The 23,895-nt window shown below is 37.1% G+C and overlaps 2 protein-coding genes across 2 annotated transcripts in view; one reads left to right on the plus strand and one right to left on the minus strand.

Moving 5' to 3' along the window:
- The window catches only part of LOC107299502 (DCC-interacting protein 13-alpha-like), a gene marked incomplete at its 3' end in the record, with an annotated part of 15,708 nt that extends 3,995 nt beyond the window's left edge, over positions 1 to 11,713 (minus strand). Inside the window, exons 1-6 of the mRNA XM_029286787.1 lie at positions 11,548 to 11,713; positions 5,843 to 5,902; positions 4,960 to 5,031; positions 2,657 to 2,744; positions 836 to 877; positions 292 to 350 (exon numbers count right to left, since the gene is read on the minus strand). Coding sequence (XP_029142620.1) covers positions 292 to 350; positions 836 to 877; positions 2,657 to 2,744; positions 4,960 to 5,031; positions 5,843 to 5,902; positions 11,548 to 11,601 — 375 coding nt within the window. The remainder of the gene's footprint in view (positions 1 to 291; positions 351 to 835; positions 878 to 2,656; positions 2,745 to 4,959; positions 5,032 to 5,842; positions 5,903 to 11,547) is intronic.
- A 7,732-nt stretch (positions 11,714 to 19,445) lies between these two features.
- HESX1 (HESX homeobox 1) lies at positions 19,446 to 21,475 on the plus strand. Its single transcript, XM_015828859.1, has 4 exons — positions 19,446 to 19,632; positions 19,835 to 20,034; positions 20,378 to 20,479; positions 21,377 to 21,475. The coding sequence occupies exons 1-4, from the start codon at positions 19,446 to 19,448 to the stop codon at positions 21,473 to 21,475; spliced, it is 588 nt and encodes a 195-aa protein (XP_015684345.1).
- The last annotated feature ends 2,420 nt before the right edge of the window (positions 21,476 to 23,895 follow it).

Raw genomic sequence — 23,895 nt, forward strand, 5'->3', positions numbered from 1 at the left:
GAGAGAGAGAGAGAGAGAGAGAGAGAGAGAGAGAGAGAGAGAGAGAGATGCAGCACTGCTACTGCTGAGATCTCCATTTTGCCAGTTAATGGGGAAGATGTATAGAAGGATATCCCACTGGATAAAGACACTCATAACACTGGACAGGAACATATAGCTATATATATTTCATGAAAGATTAGTTTCATTCACTAGAATTATCACATAATTTTTAAGATAACTGAAAAGCAACTTAGACTTTTTACATTACCACATCATGAATTCTAAATACTGGATTAAAGTTTAACAAACCTTCTCGTTTTCTCTTTTTTTTGACAGTCGACTATATCTGGTAATCGCAGCATCATGATCTGAAAAAACAAGTTCTACAATATTTAAACAGTAGCTACAATGATTACAAATGTTTAAGGCAAAAAGCAACTACACTTCAGTGAAGCAGTAATTCAAGCAATTGGGCTAATTTTGCTTTTTTCAACAAAACAATAAAATCTGTTTCCAATAATTTCAGAAATGTTTTTATCATTTCAAGATAAACAAAATCTATTATCCTGATGCACTGATTATATCAATACGATATCCTCTTTTTATAATGTCCCATTAGAACAAGAGTTTATTTATCATATTTTTTTTCCCAATTACCTTGTATACAGTTATCTAGGGTTAGTTTCCCTTTTAATTTTTAGAGTGAAAAATAGCTTTTCTTTAAATAGCAAAATTAGTCTTTGGAGACAGAAATTCCTTCATAAAATGCTAATCTTTACTGTTTATACTATTATAATCATGCAACATCAAATAAAAAATAAACCATGACATTAATTTCTAAAGCATACTTTACCATTGCTGGAGATCTGAAAAACCTCTTTTAAAGTCAGAATTTCTGAAATGAATTTAAGAAAATGTGCAGTGTTACTGTAGTTCTGCTGTTTTAATATAAGCTGAACAAAATTTGGCTTATTTATTATAGGTCTTCAGTTGGCCTGCATTTCAGGGACCACATGAATTGTTTTGTAGTAAAAAAAATAATTCCTTAAAATTATGGGATTATATACAATGACTGAGCTGTTTCTTCCTCTGTTTTCTCCTACACTTCTCTGAAAAGCCCTTCACCCAAAGTCAGAAGCTGTCTTTTAAATGCCATGTCATTTGAGATAGTAAATGTGCTGTGGCAGAACCTAACTATATGATTTTTTGAGGGATTCATAGGGTTTGGGCAGAGAAATACAAAGAATTTTTAACAACTAAATGCATCCCATAGGTCAAAACACAATAGCAGTACAATTCTACTCAAATTTAACCCTATTACTTCAGTAAAACATGCACAGGATTACAGTTTCATATTTCAAGAGGATTAATACACACAGATTACTAATACATAAGTATACAATTCCATTGAACTCAAGGGACCGGAGCACTCCATTCTGCTCAAACATACTGAACAGGTAGAGATAGATCCCCCCCCCCCCCCGTTTTCTGCTCTCCACCCATTCATCTTTTGGGGGGGGGGGTTATCGTATAGATATATTCTTATTGTGTTCTTTTTCATTGTTTACTTTATTGTTCTATTATCTTCTGTTCTGTTTACACTCTTTTTATTTCTTCCTTTTTATTGTTGTAAGTCACCTAGAATAGCCTATTTGTGAAATAGGCAGTAAATAAATTTAACAAATAAAATAAATAATAATTGGAAACAAGAGGTCCCTCAAATAACCAGACCCTATGCTTTATAGGTGGCAACCAGTACCTTGAATTGCCCCCAGAAAGCCACTGACCACTGCAGTTTGTGCATATGGGTGTAACATATTTTAGAGCAGGCTTTTATGTAATATTTACTGTGATTTTTATTATTGCCTGTTCACCGCCCTGAGTCCCGTAAGGGAGATAGGGCGGTATATAAATTTAAATAATAAATGAATGAATGAATGAATGAATGAATAAATAAATAAATAAATAAATGAGATATATATTACGTTTATGTCACTGCATTTTGTACCCATTGTAGTTTCTGGATAGTCTATAAGGGCAACTTCATATAGAGCACACTGCAATAATCCAATCCTGAGGCAACTAGAATATAAATGGCAATCTGAAGGGCCGCCTGGCTGAGGAAGGATGCAAGTGGCACACAAAATAAACCTGTGCAAGGTTTCACCTGGGCATAGCAGATGAGCAGCAGCTGGGAGTTCAGGAGAGTTCCCCCAAATTGAGTACCAGTCTTTCCAAGGAAATACAGTTCTTTCCAAGAGCAATGATGGAAAGGCCTCCACCAAAGGGGCCACTTAGTCTATTTTATTTACCCCATTTTTCAGCCCCTAAATGGATGGATGGATATAGGTAGACAGATAGACAGACAGACATGACATAGGGATTGGCAATGTAACCACTCCAGATCTGCTCACTATTTCTCCCAGCAGCTCCCATTATCAGTCTTGCTGCCTTGAGACTGCTGGAAGTTGTAGTTCAGCAACTTCTGCAGGGCAATCACTTAAACACTCTAACTTTTATTATTCCCTTTTTCCTAAAATTGTTTTCAATGAGACAAATGTTCTTACATTTGCATTAGACTTCAGGAGGCCACTATAGATGAAATAAATATTAACTATTCTTATATAAGACATTGTCCAGCAATCTGTTATCTTTGTGACAACAATTATTGTACCTTTTAGATCTCTTTCTTTGAACTGTGTGATGGGAAACATCATGGCATCTGCTAATTGAGTTGATAGTACCGCATGACAAGAACTGAGCTAAGAAGAAAAAAAACAATTAAGTACACAATGTTGCCTAAAAATATAAACATTTCTCATATTTCACTGTTGTTACATATGTTAACAATGTTAATTGAAGCATGGGGTGAAGAAGCAGCAGAGCCTGGCATTTTTATATCTGTTCTTTTTTGCATAAGTAGATAAAAATATTATTTAGCATTATTTTAGCCTGATGTAATAATTTATTACATTCAAATAAGACCCAAAGAAGCCAATATGACAAACCATGATATAACTTTGGTTTATAATCCTAATTTTTAGGCAGAATATGTCTGCATTTTGATATCCCCATTGAGAAAGGGTTGGTGCCTGCCATTAGGATTATGCTACTCAAAAAATGGTTTGTTGGGATCACTGTGTATTGAGAGAAAGGGAGATGACCTTGACAGCAATATGAAAGAACTAATATATAAGCAAATAGGGTTGAACATTCCTTAAATCCTAGGAAGCAAGATTGTATTTGGAAGAGATCCAGACAAGCTCTTCCCTGATTCACTGAAGTATAGAAAGAATAGGAAGTAAAATATAATCAAGCTTATAAGATTTTATTATTATAGCCTATCTCAATAAAATATAATTCTTATTCTCTTGTAGAGTTGATGTTATGGCCTAGTCTACATAGTGTAACTGACAGTTTCCATGGTGTGAAGGTTGTGGACATCACATGTCATGTGTAGAACCTGCTTGACAATGATGCAAAAGAGGCAGCAATCACAGCTCACGCTAGCAGCAGTGACATTGGAATGTATAATTAGCCAGTTCTGGAAACCAAATTTAGACTCCTAAGTAGAAGATCAAAACCAGGAACACGAAGAGTACAGTCTTAGAAATGCTGTCTGTTCCATGTGTGCAGCCAACCAGATAGGCAGAGCTCAGAGATCTCAATTCAATTACGGCAGGATGGCTCCAGATGGAGATGCTTAGATTTGTTAGTCACTGGGAAACACTTCAAAACAAAACAAACCTGCGTAAAAGGAATCTAGGCTATTGGCACACAAAATCTAAAATGTGACAGACCAGTTTTTAAATTGATTCCTGGAAGGAAATCAACAGGTAGTGTAGAGGTCCCCAACCTTTTGGGCACCAGGGACCGGTTATGTGGAGAGAGGTTTTTCTGTGGACCGGAGGGTGCGTGGTTTTGTGTGCTGCCTGCATCCTGTGGATGGGGCTTTCCTTATTTGCGCAGACTGGTTGCTGACATGCTGCAGCCCGGTACTGGTCCATGGACTAGGGGTTGGGGACCCCTGGGTAGTGGGTAACAATCAATTCAGAATGGTATAAACATTTTAAAAAAAAATAGGATGAACATGGATGCTGAGTGGTCATGAAAACCAGAAGATAAAATGAGAATAAGACAGCCATGAAAAAAACTTAAGCCAACAACTCTTCAAAATTAAAAAAAAGGAACAGGATGCATAGTTGTTTCAATTCAGTGCTAGAAATCTGCAAAGAATGTAATTCTTGTAATAATGGGGAACTTTGATTACCCTAATATAAACTAGGTATATTTGTGCTTAGGTTATGACAAAGAGATCATAATAATGATCCCTTAGAACAGCTGATCTTGTACCCAAGTAGAGGGAAGGCAAGCCTAGATTTGATTATAAAGGGTATTATGGTTTAAGTATTGTGGAACTGACAGGAAACAATAATCATAATACAAACATACAAACAGAAAGCATACAAAAAGAAAGCTGCGCTATCTGCAAAATCTAGGCACTTTGATTTGGAAGCTAAGTAAAACTTTGATCCTGTATGGGGCAACATTTGTGCAGATGGAGGTGATATGTAACAAATCTCTCCTCCTGAACTCATGGCTTCTGTGTGAACAGCAAATACATTTGCAAAGTTACATCTTGTGTACTAATTATGGACAGTTCAGAAGTAGAAGCCTTTACTCATTTCATTGTTACTCATTCCACTGTCACTTTGTGGATGGATTATCCCAATGTATACAGAATGGCAACGTTTTCTGAGAGCCACAAAAAAGGATCTTCTGAAAAGCATTTGGGAAGTAATGAGATTATATTCCCCTGAATAGTGAAGCCTCAGATTGATTGGCTATAATGGCATTATTTCTGTTTTTTAGTCTTTGATTTTAATATTGTAAACTGTTCTGTCTTTAGAAATGGAGTGATATAAAGGTTACATCCATGGAAAATAGGCTGGTAGATTTTTAGAAGGGAAGACTTACCTCATCTATCACTTTGGCAAACTGCTGAAGAGTAGAATTCATAACTTCATCATCACCACCCAAAGGAAAGCGCTACCAAAACAAAACCCGACTACTTTTTAAATTCCATATTTATTGATTTTTTCACTCTAAAAAATCACAGTAACATTCCAAAGGCCCAATAACATCTACATATTTAACATTGCTAGAAAATAGAGAATCTCAGAGCACTGTAAGTTGCTAATGCCTGTTAAATTTATATATATCGTGTTGTTATATTTCAAAGGTATAGAAAATACCTGTTGGCTAGGGAAATTGTGCGCGTGCACTCACACAGACACATTCGCACATCCACAAAGTCTAGTAAATCATGGTGTTGAATTAAAATATGACCTTTTGATAAAAAAAAAACATTTGTCTATTTATGGCAGTTTTAACTTATTTTTATCTGCTTTCCCCTTTCTGTGTTTCTATTTGTTATTTTCTGGTTTCTGTTGTTATGGATAGATAAACCTCTCATGTTTTAATTAGTCCATGCATGTTTTAATGTCTTATTTGTTTGTAAGCTACCAAGAGGCATTTGATTGTTGCAGGATAGATATGTGATAAATGTGTGATCTTAATAATAAGAACTGAGCAGAAATAAAGTGTAAGAGTTCTTGTAAGAATAAGAAAGTGGAAAAATGAATTTAATTTCTATGTGCTAAGCTACTGTTAAAACATATAGGAGGAATTTATATAAAATGCTACAAACTGGGCAAAAACAGGTTAGGGCAGTCTGTAATTAATTCTCAATGCTGGAGAATCCAATCACTATCCCGATATGTTGTAAAAATCAGGCTGCCACATTAACCCATTCAATTTGGATCAGAACACAGCATTTTCATTTTATAAGTGATTCTACCTGCTTCTCATATTCTTTTAGAAGCTTCGAAGTCAAATGTGTTGCCGCACTGAGTTCATTCTGAAAAAGAGAATTTATTCTGATTTTAAAAAGATTTTTCAAATATAAATGACAACAGAAGTACAATATAAAATAAATTAATTAGAGTTAAACAGCGTTTCTTTAACTAAATGTATATGCTTTTGTAACACAATTATAATTTCCCATTTTTAAAATGGAATGATTGCAGACAGAGTCATAGAATAGCATACACACTTTTAAAACAGTAAGCATGCATTTATCTAAACAAACAAAAATTAATCAAATTCCCAGAATTCTGAATGACCTATCACTCCTAATAGAAAATAAAATCACTCTCTCTAATAGCAAAAATTAAACTGCACTAAAAGATTTGGAAGTAAAGTCAACAAGCAAAAAGAAGAGTGCTGCATATCTGTAGGATCCTTAATCTGTGCAGATTAGATTCAAAATTGCTTACAGAAGAGAGAAAGTTTTTAAGAGTACATGCAAATGTAGGTTTTCATGCAGGAAGCTAAAGGGAGGCCACAAATTATCAACATTATCTTAAACTTGCACACAGCTTAATGATAGGCTGTTTTTGTGAGATAAAAAAATATTTCCTTGTTAATGACATATCTTGGGACATATATTCAGCATAAATCATCTTATCCTTTGGTTTACCTGTTGGGCAATCATAAAGGCTGACTGCTCAGGAGATAAATTAGACTGTTGCAGTTAGGCTTAAAGTGGGGTTTCCAATTTGATGTTAAGATTTATTAAGAATCTGTCCAACATAACCATATTATGCAATACATATAACAACTTAAATTATTGCATAAAAATCCTTACACCTATATATATTCTTGTTAGAAACTTCTGAAGAATTTATAAGCTATTTATTCATGTTATTTGTAAACAATTAACATGGAAATATTAAAGGAAAAGTGTATTTCTTTTTTTTTCCTTTTCATTTTTTTTTTTGACATTCACATATATTTCCAACCAGCTACTAAAATCCCAGGAATTAAAATTTGGTTCCAGATAGTCTTCGATTTACAACCACTCATTTAGTGACTGTTCAAAGTTACAATGGCACTGAAAAAAAATGGCTTATGATCATTTTTCACACTTATAACTGTTGCAGCATCCCCATGATCACTTTATCAAAATTCGGATGCTTGGCAACTGGCCTATATTTATGATGGCTGCAGTGTCCCGAGGTCATATGGTCACTTTTTATGACCTTCTGAGAAGCAAAGTCAATTGGGAAGCCACATCCACTTAACAACCATGCTACTAATTTAACAACTGCAGTCATTCACTTAATAACTGTGGCAAGAAATGTCATAAAAAGGGATAAAATTCACTTAACAACTGCCTTGCTTGGCAATGGAACTTTTGGGCTCAAAAGTCAACAACTACCTGTATAATCATATCAGTGATAAAAATGTGGAGAAATGATTTAAGCAATTAATTAAAGACGTAAAATGTCAGTTTAATGGACACGTAGTATTTAAGCCACGTATCGAAATATGTTGACCAACTATATAGACCTTTAACGTCGTCGTAGAAGAAGTTTATGTGGGTCGTTTCTAGCACAGATTTTTCTTTTATTGTATTTAAAATATTATAACGTTCATGTGATAACGTCGATGTAAATCATTTCTTTTATTTCATGTATGGGTAAGACAGAATCAGAATTCAAAACATTTCTAAAAGTTACCTGGCAGAAAGCACTTTTTAAAGTCTATATGCATTAAAACAAAGTATGCTGGCATGGTAACAGAATACTTAAGTTCCTTTCAATAAAGTAGTTCATTTACTATTCTTTTTATGACCAACAATGATAGAGCATAATAATTAAATATTTGAGCTTTACGTTTTTGCCAGTTATAAAAATTTAATACTATACAGTTTAAATTTATTTTATATTGAACTTGAAATCTAGATACAAGATAAAATTTCCTTTGAATCCAGCTCTATACTGCTTACCACACAGATATGTCAGAGTGCTGTTTCTTAGCTAAAATAAATTAAAAAAATAAATATATTCCCTAAATGATAAAGTACAACTCAAGTTAAGCTTTACAATATTAAAATACCATTTAATGCTAGCTTTTCAAACTGCTCCTCACTGACTTTTGTGGAAACTGAACAGTAATAGAATAAGAGTACTGTCCTTTTACAGATAGATAGCTGGTTATAAATACTGTAGAAACCGGAGATAGCTAAAAGAAATCCTTCCAAGAATCTAACAACAGTTTATAGAATTTACATTTGTATGAATAGAATGAATAGACAAGAAGTTTTCCTTTTAAATTCTCATTAACCAATTGATAATGATTCAAGATACTAAGTATATTTTGGGAATGAATACATATACTGTGAATTCCTAGTTTTTTAAACCTTAAAAAGTCTTACAGAGAATAGGATCCTCAGGGTTCTCTGAAACAGAAAAACTAAAGTGCCTCTCTTCAAAGACAATTTACATTTCCAGTTGTAAGACAATCTTCAGGAGGCATTCCTTTGAAATATTTTATTTGGGCTGACCACTCTAGGACATAGAATACTGAAGTAGAGGGGGTACACATAATGTAATACAGAGAGCTTTGCTAAATAATGTTGGCTGGTATTTCCAGGGACAACTGTTGTCCCAATTATGGAAATTACAAACAACTGGACTAATTAGATAATTGGCCCTTAGCTAGTTTTAATGCAATTTTAAATAAATTATATTTACAGGATTACAGGAATTTCCACTTTCTTAAAAGCAACAGAACTGGGGTGCAAAAATCCACCAAACAATAGATTGCATCAAAGAGATAAAGACAACTTTTAAGTTTGCAGCTAGATCTGAAATCTCTACCTTTCTATCCATACAAGCAATCACATTTAAAGTACATGCGTAAATTTCAATCTTTGCTTTTAATAAATGATTGAAATAATTAACTTCTTGAATTCCTTTTTCAAATTGAAAACTCATTCTGTGCCTTGTGAAACCAAAATGACATCATTTACAAACATTAACAAAATATCAGTAGGCTTGGGGAGATCCCAAAATTTGCCAAAGTATTAAAAAAGGCATTTTTAAGGGAAATATTTTTTAAAGAGCAGGAGAAAATTAAATACAGTAATGAACTCAATGACAATATTTTCAATAATCAAAGCCTACTGAAGATCTAAGTGGTGGGGCGCAGAGGAAGAAGAGTGGAGAAGCAGATGGAATGGAATATTCCAGAAAAGGACATGACTTGCTGGCTTGTATTTTAACTGGAAGCATCCCATACTGCAATATTCTTGCAGTACTGCAAGTCTTATACTCTGCTTTTCTGTTTATACCGATGCTGAGGAGGTGTTTAGAGATATAGAACATATATAGGGAGCAACTTCTGCAGAATCTAACTAGGATTATGAATTGCATGCAGCACCTAGGTGTCTTCAGCAGAACAAATAGTATACTCAGAACACTTGAAGTAGTAGAACTTTCCCTGGATATGTTCTTGACCAAGAAAAAGTTTTACACTGCACTGCTGTAATCTTGAACAATGCTGTGGAACAGGTACAATATACCACAGCATGGATGGTGTCCTTGGCACACAAAGAACTGAATCAGTGTCATGGTTATTTTAGCAGATAAGACTTGAAGCTGATTATATCAACTTGGAGTTAAAACCTATTTTACCTGTTCCTAACAGGAGGGGAGGCAGGACACTTTATATTATAGCAACCAAATGATACTTAATTTCTTTTTAACATAAAAACAATATGTTTTTGAATAAAAATATATTAGCAACATTTGCATAACAAAGTAAAGCAAAAATCTGGATCTAATGCTTGAACACACTAACTAAACTTTTGAACAAGTGCAACAAAGGGTAAAATGTATTTACTTCTGCATTTATTATCTCAAATCTGAATATCTGAATTTAAAAGTGATAAATATTAATATGATAAATAAGTCAAATCTATTATCAATAATACGCAACACAAGTGTTAAGTATTTTTCTGGAATCTTTCAAGTTCCACTAAAGCAAATAAAAGGTAATCAGGGAAAGGTTCCTTCCCTGTAGAGATCCAATTGCTGAATCTGAATTGTTGTAAACAGTGTGTTAACTTTGATCTCAAGGAGTGTTTTAAATGGGCAGCTTTAAAAAAATTGGAGTTGTATGCATATTTACTAAAATAATGTCTTTAAATGATCACTGGCACTTGCAGAAGAATATGCTATTAAAAACTGGGTTTTAAAGAATTCTCAAAAGTGGGGGAATGTAAAGATTAACAGAAGAAAGATGTAAAGAGCCGAATATTCAGGGCATTATACCAGTATATTTAAAAACTGAACCCAATCCCACAATAAAGAATATTTTACCAAAGCTGCATCTATCTTGCCTATCAATATAATCGCTATAGCTAAGACCATAAGAAGACTGAAAAGTGATCCTCAGATACAGTGCACAACAGATCATAGGAAGTTTTTAAAATATTTTCCTACTTCATTTTTTGCAGCAATTGATGGGATACTGGTCAATACAGGTGGTCCTAGACTTACAACAGTTTAGTTAGTGATCAAAGTTCTAACAGAACCGAAAAAAGTGAATTATGACCATTTTTCACACTTACAACCGTTGTAGCATCCCCATAGTCACATGATCAAAATTCGGAACCTTAGCAACTGATTCATATTTATGACAGCTGCAGTGTCCCGGGGTCATGTGATCACATTTTGCAACCTTCTGACAAGCAAAGTCAATGGGAAAGCCAGATTCACTTAACAACCATGTTACTAATAACTGCACTGATTCACTTAGCAACTATGGCAAGAAAGGTTGTAAAATGGAGCAAAATTCACGTAACCAATGTTTCACTTAGCAACAGAAATTTGGGGCTCAATTGTGGTCATAAGTGGAGGACTACCTGTACTTCATAGGAGTATGACGCACTCCTATCCAGGCACAGTTACCAACTTTTAACGTTGAAACACCTCCGAAGAATTTTACACATCTTCACGATTTCTCGGAGAATAAGTACAACAGAAATAATTTCATAATCATAATCGTACCTTACATTCAATCCTAAATATTCAGAGACACTTAAATGTGCTAATTACAAATAATTACGCATACAGTACTTGGCAAATGCAAACAGGTTTTAGTGGCAGACAAGTTTATTAATGCTTGATACTTCAAAGCTACTGACAAAAAAAAGCATCCGACTGAATTCGGGTGAAGGAGGAGGGAGGGTGTGCCGGAGAATCTGAAATAATTGCACAAGGTAATTGTGTACGATCAATGCTCCCTTAACTTCGGCAGAAGTAACAAAAGTGCCAGTGAAGCGCTGCGAGCACCCCTCCGCCGTCTCTCCCACACCCGTCCCCGCAGAAAAACAGCGGCGGCTCCCTCTTGCTGCTCCGCAACCTTTTTCAAAGGAACCCGCACCTTTTACAGGCGACATCAGGTAGCGCAGACCCGCACCGGCCCTGCCGGTTTTTAAGGCGGAGCCCTGACCTCCCCGCGGAGGGACCCGTAGGAAAGACGGGGGTTGCTCCGCGTCTTCTCCCCTCGCCCGCCCGGATGGCTCGAGCCCTTCTCGGCTGGTGACGGCCTCCGAGCCGCGGCGGGACGAAGGAAGCCTCCTCCTCCCCCCGGGCTGGAAGGGGCAGAAGGCGCCGGGCTCGGCCACCTGCTGCTGCTGCGCGGACCCCTCACCTGAGGACTGTCCTCCAGCGCCTCTTCGATAGGCAGCTTGTCTATCCCGGGCATGTCGGCGGCTGAGTCTTTCCCAGGCCAGGCCGAACCCTCACCGCACCCAGCCGACGGACGTGCTCCCGCCTTCCACCGCCTTGCTCGGCGCACCCCGACAGGCCCGCTCGGCTCAGGAAATCCCGCCTCGGCGCTTCCCCGCGACAGCCCGTCCCGGACACCCAGCAGACGTCAGTGAGGCCGTGCATGTTCCTATTGGCTGGAAAGGCGGCCAGTCTGGCTGGCGAAAAAAGGGGCGGGTGCCTGTCAGCCTGGCGGGGTTTTGGGAGGAGGGGGCGAGGCGGACACTTGTGGGGCTTTGGTCCTGTCGGAGGGCATTTTCTGGAGGGCGTAGAGCAGGGGTAGGCAACCTTGGCTCTTTTATGACTCATGGACTTCAACTCCCAGAATTCCTGAGCCAGCTATGCTGGCTCAGGAGTTCTGGGAGTTGAAGTCCATGAGTCATAAAAGAGCCAAGGTTGCCTACCCCTGGCGTAGAGTCACGCCTGTATATGCTCCAGGTGGCACTGCACCCTGGGCTCCGTTTCTGTGCGGGTCCTCCCTATTGTTGGGGTTGTCATGTTGCCATGATTCATCTAAATTTACAGAGTGGGAATTGGATCTCGCAAATATTAAGATAGCAATGAGCTCATTTAGGGCTGATTGACAAGAGCTTAGTAACCCACTTAGAGCGAATGACTGCTGGGTGAGAATGTTTCACTGGATATTAATTGACTTTCTTCAGAAAGACGAATCTCCGCTTGAGTTTTCCACGCTGGTTATTTTTTCCCGTTTATGGAAGGCGTGAATTGATTCTGAAAAAAGCCATACGTCATTCTCGAAATGCTTACTGAATCTCTGCAGTGATATTTGGGGCCTTGCACAACTGTGTTTCAACTATAGACGGGCTCTTTTTAAAGGCAGCAGGGACTTAGGAAGGAACTATGGAAAATATCCACTTTATTTGCCTTAGATATAACTGTTGCCCTTAAAATATCCCAGATGATTATGTTTATTATATTCTTTTGGTATTGGTTTGTGCGAAAGGGACAGAACATAGCAGTTTAATAGCTGGCAGCTTTTCAGTGATCTTGGTGGTGGATAGATTGCATGATTTGAAGTACAAATGGAGGCAACAGTTGCATAATTAAACTTTTTTCTGTTATTGCTATTAAAACTATGGTGTCTACTTCCTTGGTCATATTTTATTTTCCTCTCTTTTATATTAGCAATGACTCTAGGACAATTTTAGTTTAGTTTATCTTTATTTGTATGGCTGCCCATCTCACCAAGCAACTCTGGATGAGGAACAAAATTTAAAAAATAGAAGCAATTACAATACAAACATTAAAATGCATAGCAGCCAAGATTAAATCTCCCACCAAGAAACAGATCTGTAGTTTATGCCAGACTTTTTTCTGCTTTATTGCTTCCCTGTCAATCAGGGAATTCTTGTAATACTCTAAAATGGTTGGTTAATGAGCACATTAATGAGAGCTTGTTTGGCCCGTGATTAAGACACCAGACTTGAAACTGGGAGACTGTGAGATCTAGATCTGTATTAAGTCATGAAAGCCAGCTGTATGACTTTGCGCCGGTCATTCTTTCTCTGCCCAGTTCACCTCCCAGGGTTATTATGGGGAAAATAGGAGGAGGAAGGAGTATTAGGTATGTTCACTGCCTAGAATAAAAATAAAGGCAGGGGAAAAATTAAAAATAATTACATCTTCCAGTTTATTATCAATTGTGCACAGTGTTTAATCCAGGTTTATTGCTTACTGCGTTTTTCAAACCTGAAATGGTTGACATTTTGGATTTATACAAATGGACTTGTAACTGATGATAATTTTTAAGTATACCTCTTTTGGAAACTGTCAGCCAGGCAAGAGAGTGGGATCAAGCGGGGAATTACACTGGAGCCTGTGCACAGCTGCAAAAGACCTAGGACTGCCCCCCCCAAGGTCCATGGAACTTTATCTCAGTGGTTCTCAACCTGTGGGTCGGGACCCCATTTGGGGTCGATCGACCATTTCATGGGGGTCGCCAAGCAAGGCTGTCCGCCATTTTTTTTGTCAGCCATTTTTTTCCCCTTTTCTGGCGGGTGCCTTACCTCCCTTGGGCTGGGCCAGCTGGTGGTCGGCCTGCTCCGTCTCTGCCGCTTGCCAGCTACGCCTCGGCCGGCGCAAGGGGCGGAACCACGCATGCGCAGTGCTCCCAGGCAGGGAAAGTCCTCGACTTATGACCGGTTGGGTAGTCCTCGACTTACGACCGGTTTAGTCCTCGATGTACGACTGGTTTAGTCCTCGACTTATGACCGGTTTAGTCTTCAACTTACGACCGGTTGGGGTCGCGGCATTAAAAAGGTTGAGAACCACTGCTTTATCTCTTTGTTCTCAAGGAAGGGCAAGCAGTCTGGTGAGATTCTTGTATTATAGGCAGAATTACAATAAAGTAGTTAAGTTGAACCTTTCATGTGTGGATCTTTCATGTTGCTTGCACCTGACAATATCCTAAATTTCTGGAAATCTCAAATGGACAATAAGGAACAGGCAATAAGATAAACCATAAACTTAGTTTGGCAAACAGCAATTGAGCTATTCAGCTTCACATGCTGTACGGAGTTTAACATACTATATGGTCTATCTTTTTATAAATACCTAAAGTATTTATAAAAATACTTCTTGATTTACTTTTATATAATACTATTGAAATATTGATTTCACAAAAAGGTTAAACTTCAGAATTAGAAATGAAACCAGGGATGAAGAAATTGTATTTATCCACATAGATGGTGATTTATCTAAATAACAGCTGAGTGGTAATTGTTATCCTTTTGAAAATTACATGGATTGAATACTTTAAGAATATATTGTTTTATAGGTGAACCAAAGTCATAAGACAAAGAATGACTTCAGTATCAAATATTTATTATGTATCATATGAAGTAACTTGCAAAGATAAGTCCTTTAAAAAATAAATTATTAACTAAGATGTATTTACTAAGTCTTTATATTTTTTTTGTATTCTACTTTTTCTCTGTTTAAATATACCACGATAGCTAGGCTGCCAGATATTTTATTACACTGGCAACGGTCTAAACTTTCTTTTAAAATATATAATATGAGGAAAAGTGAAGCAATAAAATAAGTAGATTACATTCCCAGCACAAAATCTACTATTTGCAATTATTCTTAATGCATATCTGGCATTTTTACAGACCAGAGTAAAATTCCTAAACTACTGGTGGAACCATGCAAATATGAGCAGGAAGGTGTTAGGCTCTATTCAGCCCCCCATTAGTTATTTTAGACCTCACTGATTTGACTATCCCAGTCTCAGGATAAGGCAAATATGCATTATTGCTAGTATAGTGTCACGATAAACCTATATGTATTAGTATAGCCTATTGCAGTGATGGCGAACCTTTTAGAGACTGAGTGCCCAAACCGCAACCCAAAACCCACTTATTTATCGCAAAGTGCCAGGGCCGCATCAGCATTGTGATGCCCTCATGGGGGGGCAGGGAGGTGCCTCTGAGTGCTGCCTCTGGCACACAAAAACCGGGGACGCAAAAATGGGCCATCGTGCTGCAAGGCGCAAAAACGGCTGTGCCATCGGGTGCAGATACAAGGCGCTGCACCATGCAAGAACAGGGCAGGGTCAGTGAGTATCACGCAGGCACTAGCCCTGCCCCATTTGCAGCACGTGTGTGCTCGCAGCCCCATGCATGCATGTAAAATGCTTCCCCCTCCCTTTTCTTCCAGTCCACCAATTGACAATGGTTGGTGACCTCTGCTCTACCACCTCTACTCGAGCTTGCTAGTCGGTCGCTTCGCCTCCTTTGTGCTGGGCAGGGCTCCTGCTCCGGGCGGCAGTGCTGGCCTGATGCACCTGCTGCTGGCGGCGATGGCACGTGTGCCAACAGAGAGGGCTCTGAGTGCCGCCTCTGGCACGCGTGCCATAGGTTCGCCACCACTGGCCTATTGGCTTGAAAAATAAAAAGAATTGCAATCAAGAAGCTTAGTTTGATTTCTATCCCGCTTTGCTATATGTTCATGGCCCACATTTATTGTAATGGTAATAAAATATTTGTGCAGCAACAACTCAGAGAATGTATGCCCCATTCAGTTTCTGTAACTATTCATTTCCTCTCAGGCAGAGCCTTCACAACAGAGCTCCCTCATGACCAACAAGCATTCCTTTTCCAAGTCCACAACTTCTCTCAGATGTTCTAGAGATGAAGCATGAGAATGGAAAATTGGCAGACTCAAAGGGAGAATGTCATGTGGTCTTCAACATTAGTTCAAAACCCCTTTATAAATGTGGTTCGACTTCCAGCAAAAGTATCATTTCTCCGCGTCTGGCTTGGCAGACCGAGAAAGAGTGATGGGGAATAGAAAAATAACCTGATCCCTGGCCAATATCTGGAAAATGTTGACAAAAGGAGTTTCCACTCTTGTTTTATTGAAAAAATATTTCCCTTTTCCCCCTTCTATATAATCCATTTGCAAGGCATACAAATTATCAACTAAACTGTTAATTCAGGGCTCTTCAAACTTGGCAACTTTAAGACTTATGGGCTTCAACTCCCAGAATTCCTCAGCCATCCAGGACTGGCTGAGGAATTCTGGGAGTTGAAGTCCACAAGTCTTAAAGTTGCCAAGTTTGAAGACCCGTGTTAACTAATACAACATTGACCTTTTACTTAGTTTCTTAACTTTCATCTTTTAGACTAGTAACAGTTAAGTCCTTTCCAGTTAATTAAGGAAGACTTCATTATTTGCTCTAAAATAGGAGTTCATGAACACTAGGTGGCAACATTACAGAGCTGTACTGCAGTTGAATGTAAATATAGTAATTATTTGTTTATAAAGGAAGATCTGAAGAAAAGGGAACACAACCACTTTATTTTTGCAATATTTGTTTTGCTTCTTACAACATTTCTAACAATACATTTGAAGATTGCCCTTTGAAACAATGGTTTTACCAAGAATATTACCTGCTCCCAGATAACATTGTAGGTTTCAGATTCATCAATACACACGTGGTCTCTCTCTCTCTCTCTCTCTCTCTCTCTCTCTCTCTCACACACACACACACACACACACACACACACACTTAAATTTGTGTCAAACATTGCCCACCACTAGAAACACACTTAAATTTGAATTACTTTCCATTGATAAAAAATGTTAAGGTCTTTCAACTCTGAAGCACTCATAAGACCAAGGAGATGGTTGAATGTGAAGTAGGTAAAAACTAGGCAAACGCAGGAACAAAAATTAATAAAGAAAAAAAAGAGTGTATTTGCCCAAATATAGGATAAGCATTTACAGGAAATAATCTGATAAATATATGTGCACTATCCCTCATAGACACAACAATGACCAGGGTTTGGAGAATTATGGTATATTTCTGGCCATAACTTGCTAAGACCCAATGGCCTATGTTGCTAGCAGGAAACTAGGTAGACTACTGTTTTAAAGCTTATTTCTGAGTTTACTTCTCAGTTGTTTCTCGATAGAAGGATAGAAAATTGACAATTCTCCAATATGCTTATAAAACAAATCAACATTAATGGTCTTCTCAATTTTTAATGTACAGCTTTAACATACAAAAACAAAAAGACAAATGGGGAAAAAAATCCAAACATGCAAAAATAATAATAATAAACAGCTGTTTTAAAATATTGTACATTACATTTGACTGCAGAGCATAATTTTGATCAGTTTTTCCATTTTGTCTATGTTTCAAAATTAAAAAATTAAAAATATCAAAGATTGCAAATCTGGAGTGATGCAACTGTCCCTTCATTTTGTTGTTGAATTAATCCCTTCTTAAGAACAAAAAAACATACTGAATGCTGTATTTTTTTAAACTTTGGTTTGAAAAAGAAAAGGAAGTCTTTACTCCAAAGTTCTTGCAATACTTGATGTCTACCTTAAAATATTCAGTCACTCATACCTTGGTCAGTTCCCATTTGAACTACTGGAATGTGCTCTACATGGGGCTGCCCTTGAAGACTGTCCACAAGCTACAACTGGTCCAGAATCCACCGGCAAGCTGCACTAGCTCTCAGTTTCCTTCTAGAACCAATTCTGGGTGCTAATTATCACATTTAAAGCCCTAAATCAGACATGTCAAACTCATGACATCACGTGACGTCGCGCTACGTATCGGGATTGTTTTGCCATTGACGGCAATGGGGTGGGCACGGGTTCCGCGTGATGCGTCCGGCTCGGGAGCCAGCAGTTTGACACCCCTGCCCTAAATAGAACGGGATCAGGTTATTTGCAAGACTGCTTTTCCCTGAGAACATCTACCCCCATCCCACCAGATCACATAGGATAGGCATATTTTAGATCCCTTCCCTGAAATGCTGCCTTCTAGCAGAACCTAGGAGGTGTGGCTTTTCCAGGGCTGCTCCTACCTTGTGGAACATTTTCCCCTCATATAGCACTCGCAGGCTCCCTCTGAATTTGTTGTAGCTGAAGCCCATGAAGTTGCAGCCTGATCATGAATTTTGGTTGTTCTCTGCTGAAGGACAAAACCTGACCTTATTTTCCTAAGTTAGCTTGCTGCCTTATCACTATCACAAAATTGTTACATATCAGTTTGGAATTCAGCAAATTGTCATGGGGAAGTCTGGGTGCTGCATCATAGACTATGATTTGTAAAGCACAATGGTTGGATCCAGCAATCATTCTAAATTCAGACCAGACTTTTTCCAGCAAGCATGGAAAAGAATGGAAAAATAAAATAACCTTGAGATAAACAGAGCAAATATCTTTGCTCTTATGTTTGTAAGCCGCCCAGAATCACTGAGAGTGATTTTGGTGGCCATATAAATTTTAATAAATAAATAAAGTTATTGCTAAAATTCATTATCTCCACTGACCTTTTATAAATTTCATTTGCCATAACAATATATTGCAAATTAGGATGAAAATAACCATATTTAGTCTCACTGAGCATCAGTAAAACAGGTTATGGACTGGCTTTTTCTAAAACTGCATGGTTTCTGGCTTTGATTTTTGTGGGATATTTCATAAAGCATTTGATGGATTCCTCCAAGAATGCTAACATAACACTATCTTTGGCAAATTGGGTGACATCCAAGTTTGATAAACAAACACAAACAAAATGGCATCAAATTAAATTCTGAGCTAAGAAAATAGAGGAGCAGACCTTTTTACAGTATTTCATTTACGTGTTCTACTGTATAATCTAACCACTTGGAATTACTGAATTCTGACAACACTGACAGCCCATTGCAGTCTTATGCCAAAGACTATTGTCATCTTAGTGAGGATGTTCATCATTACATATGCATATGAAAAAGCAAATACTTTTTCCTCAGGATTACCCTAATAGCATTAAGAGATTATTTTTAAATTTTCATTGGAAGAAAATGCACTTAAATGAGATTACTTATTACTTGACTGGTTTCCTATTCTGCTGTTTTGTTTAGGTAAATGAAGTTCATAGGAATATTATTTTAAAAGCAAAACTGTCACCACCCAAGCCCTGATTTTATACATTAATGATTTCAAACAAAAGAGAAGTGTTATACTTGTGCATTGGTGCTTTTGAAAAAGTTAAGTCTGATACTCTGGTAACAGGCGATAACACTTTTTGTTCTTCAGGGTGTCCCTCCCTCCTCCATTAGTTGCTAATTACTTGGAAACAAATAAACAATTAACTCCTCTAGCCTCTTGGTGGGAGAATCTTCATTGACATGCTAAAACTTTCTAATAAAAGATTTTAATTAATGACGTGGCAAATCCAACCCCCTTGTTGCCAAAGCTATAAGAAAAGACCTGTAAGTAAAAGCTGAATTATGGCGTGTGGAGGTTGGCAAAAGAATGGCAGGCCGATCGTTTTATGCTCACAATGCAGCTTCTTATAATCATCAGAATAAATTCAGTCTTGGGGAAGGCAAAAACACTTTTTCGTTTTCCATTGAAAATATTTTGGGATTAGAGCGGGAAAAAGATGGCACTCCAGCTGCAAAACCCCACAGGCCATGGGTGGATAAAGGCAGTGATTTAGGTAAGATGGAAATTAAGATTCATTTCAATATTTTCTTCACCTTTTAACTGTGTTCCTTAGCTTTAAATTATATAAACCACATTTAAAAGTCAAACTGTAAAGAAAATCAGATTGTTGTGTTTCAGCTCTGTCTCTGAGTTTAAACTACTGTATAACTAACATGTTGCTAGTTATTGTGTTAAAAATGTTTGTGACTTTTCAGGAGAAGATTGTTTGCCCTGCCTGCATCTCTCTTCAATTTCCTGTGCACTCCCTTTGTATAATACAAGCAACTGCCGAAAAGCTGAAGAAAGAGTTTTGAAATGTGAAAACTATTTCCCAGTCAATGAAAGATTTTCTTACAAAAGGGAATTGAGTTGGTACAGAGGTAGGAGGCCAAGGACCGCATTCACTCAAATCCAGGTAGGGATTTAGCCCATTTAACCTATTCATGCAGCTAAGAATGGCTGTTTTGCTTCCTGCATTCTTTAATAAGGGGGCATTGATTAGAAAGAATCCAGAAATGCCTGTTTCACTAGAATCTGTACAATCATACATTTACTGAATAAAAAGATCCACAAATGTTATATCTAATCAGCATCCTGAGCTCAAAATAGCTTAATTGATTTCTATTGACTTGAAATATTTTAGAATCTTACCCAGATTTTTAATAAAAGGTTTGGCTTTATCATGAATGCTTAAAATATGTAAGTATTTTGGCAATGAAAACAAGTAAATAATAAGAGTTTTTGTCTATTCTCTTTAGATAGAAATACTGGAAAATGTTTTCAAAGTGAATTCTTATCCTGGCATTGATGTTAGAGAAGAGCTGGCTCAAAAATTAGATTTAGATGAAGACCGGATCCAGGTAACTTTACACTGTGCATTTGTATATTTATGCTTGTATTACTGGAATCTCAATTGTTACGTCTGCTTAGCAAGAGTCATAATAGATGGGAATAATAATAACGGCCAATATTCTGACCCTGACTGAAGAAGTTAACAATACTAGTTCGCTTTGAAATGTTGTATTTTTTTATTTTTAACCTTCTAATTCTACTTATGTTTGCAGTAATACCTAGATAATAAGGAAACACATTCCTTATACATCTCAGAAAAAACCTCTAATGCTAAGACCTAATAAGTAGGATCCATATGGAATAAGTTATGTATTTTTTTCTGAAGTATTTGGTTCACATATCACATTAACAGATGTTCTAAACAAACCACAATGGTTTCTTCTAAGTAACACATTAAGCCACAAATAAGCTACCAGTAACTAAACTTTGGCTTCATGCAGTGTATGAAGCCTAGAACACTGAGTGGGATTTGAGATGAGAGAGTTATAATTCAGTGATGGTTCCCTTCTGATGTCTTAGAGCAGAGGTCCCCAACCTTTTGGGCACCAGGGACTGGTTACGTGGAGAGAGGTTTTTCTGTGGACCAGAGGGGGTGGGTTGTGTGCTGCATCCTGTGTATAGGGCTTTGCTTGTTTATGCAGGCCGGTTGCTGGCATGCTGTGGCCCAGTACTGGTCCACGGACTGGGGATTGGGGACCCCTGTCTTAGAGTAAGGCTGGGAAGACTTTCTATATGAGTTAATAGGATCAAGTCTCACTCAGGCAGACAACTTTATTCTTTATAAGCAGCTTCTTGTATTTTTACCTGTTGGAATATTATTAACATTATAGTTTTAACCTCATTTACCAAAAGCTTCTTTTTAGGGCACTGTATTATTAAACATGTATTTTTTCTCTCAATTTTAGATCTGGTTCCAGAATCGCAGGGCAAAGCTGAAAAGATCCCATAGAGAATCACAGTTTCTAATGGTGAAAAATACTTTTTCTCAAACAATTATAAAATGAAAAGAAATGTATAGAATGCATCATTTTACTGTAGTACATGAATTCCTCATAAACCACAATGTGTTATCAGAGATTTATCCTGTTAAAATAGGTTTCAATGTTATTTTTTAGATGAGTGTAATGATTTTATTGTAAAAGTAAACAATAAATGCTATTGTTTCATGACTCATGTGATGAAAGCAGATTTCTCTAACTAGTTTAATAGGTATTTTCAGAAGGAAAGAAGACAAAACTCTGCTGTTTTTGTAGTTCACTGTCTTGATGATGTATCATTGAAAAATTATGAAAATTTCACAAACTTCAACACAGCATCATAGGAGGTTCTATATACTGATTTTCTCCATATCCGTGCCAGTGACCTCTAAAATGCAATGTATAGGAATCTGCAATGTATAGGAATCTGGAATGTATAGGAATCTGGAATGCAATGTATAGGAATCTGGAATGCAATCCAAAAAATTCATATGGAAAACTCATTATCCAAATTTCAGTACCTGCAGGGAATCTGCCAAGGCAGAATAATTCCTCAGCAGCAGCCATTCAGCTTCTACAAAGTTTGACCTGGAATTAAGGATCATTTCCTGCAGAATGCTTTCTATAACTGAGGAATAGTTGTGTTAATTGCATTATATTTTATACATACACACACACAAATATATGTGGGTGTATATATAAAATAGCCCACCTGGCATATACATTTTGGAAGTTGGTAAAAAAAAAAATGTACACAACTGATACAGGTGAACAAGTCGCAGAGTAAAATACTACAAAAAAAATTGTTAATGCTTAATTGATTTACTGTAGATTTATAATTTTGCTATATATTACTGAAAAGCTGGTTTCTACTTTCATAGATAGTTTGGGCAAACCATATTGTGGTTTGTTTCTTTTTTGGTAGCATGTGCTAGAACAGTTAATTTAATAAGCCACAATTAAAATGGTTTATTGCAAGGAATAAACCCAGTTTGCTCAGAAATTTGACTATGTGCCATCAAGTCAGTGTCAACTCTTAGTGATGACAGAAGGCAGACCTTCATCAGTATTATCAGTTATCAATTATCCCCAACCTAGTTCTTCAGATCCTCCAAGGCTGCATATTGTTGCTGTAATCAAGTCCATTTATCTTGTTGCTGGTTGTTTTCTTGTTTTCTGCCTCCCATCTTTCCTAGCATTATAGGCTTCTCCAGAGAGGTAGGCTTTCACATAGTGTATTAAAAATATTTGCGCCTTGAATGAGAACGCAGGTTTAATTTGTTAAATGAACCATTTGTTTGTTTTGGCTACCCCTGGTATCTTCAAGACTCTTTTCCAACACCAAAGTTCAAAAATGTCAATACTCTTTCTATCCTCCTCCTTCAAAGTTCAATTTTCACTTCCACAGAGTGAGCACAGGGAAAACCATTGTCTGTATAGTTTTGATAAATACTTCAGAACATCTGAATATCTTTTGCAACCCTTTCATTGCTATCCTACCTAATGCTAATCTGTGGTTTATTTTTTGATTGCTGGTTCCTTGATAGTTGATCCTAAAAGCCAAAAGTTACCCATCATTTGAACATCTTCATTGTCAGTTCTAAGACTAGTTGCTATATCACTGGTTTGGTCTTCTTTATATTTAATCATAGTTAAATATTTTTTTCACTTTGTCCCTTGACTTTCCAAGAATTGCCACTTTGTTATAATGGTTAAAATATTGGACTAGAAACCATGAATCTGTGAATTTTAGTTCTGCATTAGGCATGAAAACTACCCAAGTGATTTTGGGCCAGTTACTCTCCTTCAGCCCAATCCATCTCACAGGGTGGTTAATGTGGAGGAAATGGTAGGAGGAAACATTATGTGCACCACATTCAATTGTACAAAGTGCAGTAAAAGTGGAATATTAATAATAATAAATAACTGAAAGAATGCCCTCAGAGCATTTTGCTCTCCTGTGGTTCCCCACTTTAAACAATTCTGGAAAATTTCCTGCCCAATTACAGTGCAAATCTGCTAGCTAATATCTGAAGTCACATACCTTAAAGTGGAGACCTATTGTTTTCATGCGTTTGTTTCCATATTAAATATATATTCAACATCTCCAACCTGATATCCTCTGGATTTGGCCACATTGCAACTCCAAGAATTGCACAAGGCTGTAGACACTAGGTGTCATAATTGGGAAAGCTGCTATAAACATTTGGAGTCTCCATTATCAAAAGTTCATTTTTAGATACATTACCCATAATTTTGCATTTTGGAATGGGCAAGTTAATACTAGAATAAGAAATTATTGGATCAAGGACATTTGCTGTATAAGTTCAGCATTTAGCAAGGCTTTAATATTTTCCAAATCAGAAAAGTAGTTTCATCAGCCAATCAGAAGCATTTTAAAAACCTTGATTTAAGATTTACATAAACCAGAAACTTATTTAATTCAA

This window comes from Protobothrops mucrosquamatus, unplaced genomic scaffold (assembly GCF_001527695.2).
Source record: "Protobothrops mucrosquamatus isolate PMUCROS unplaced genomic scaffold, P.Mucros_1.0 scaffold5028, whole genome shotgun sequence".
NCBI lineage: Eukaryota > Metazoa > Chordata > Lepidosauria > Squamata > Viperidae > Protobothrops > Protobothrops mucrosquamatus.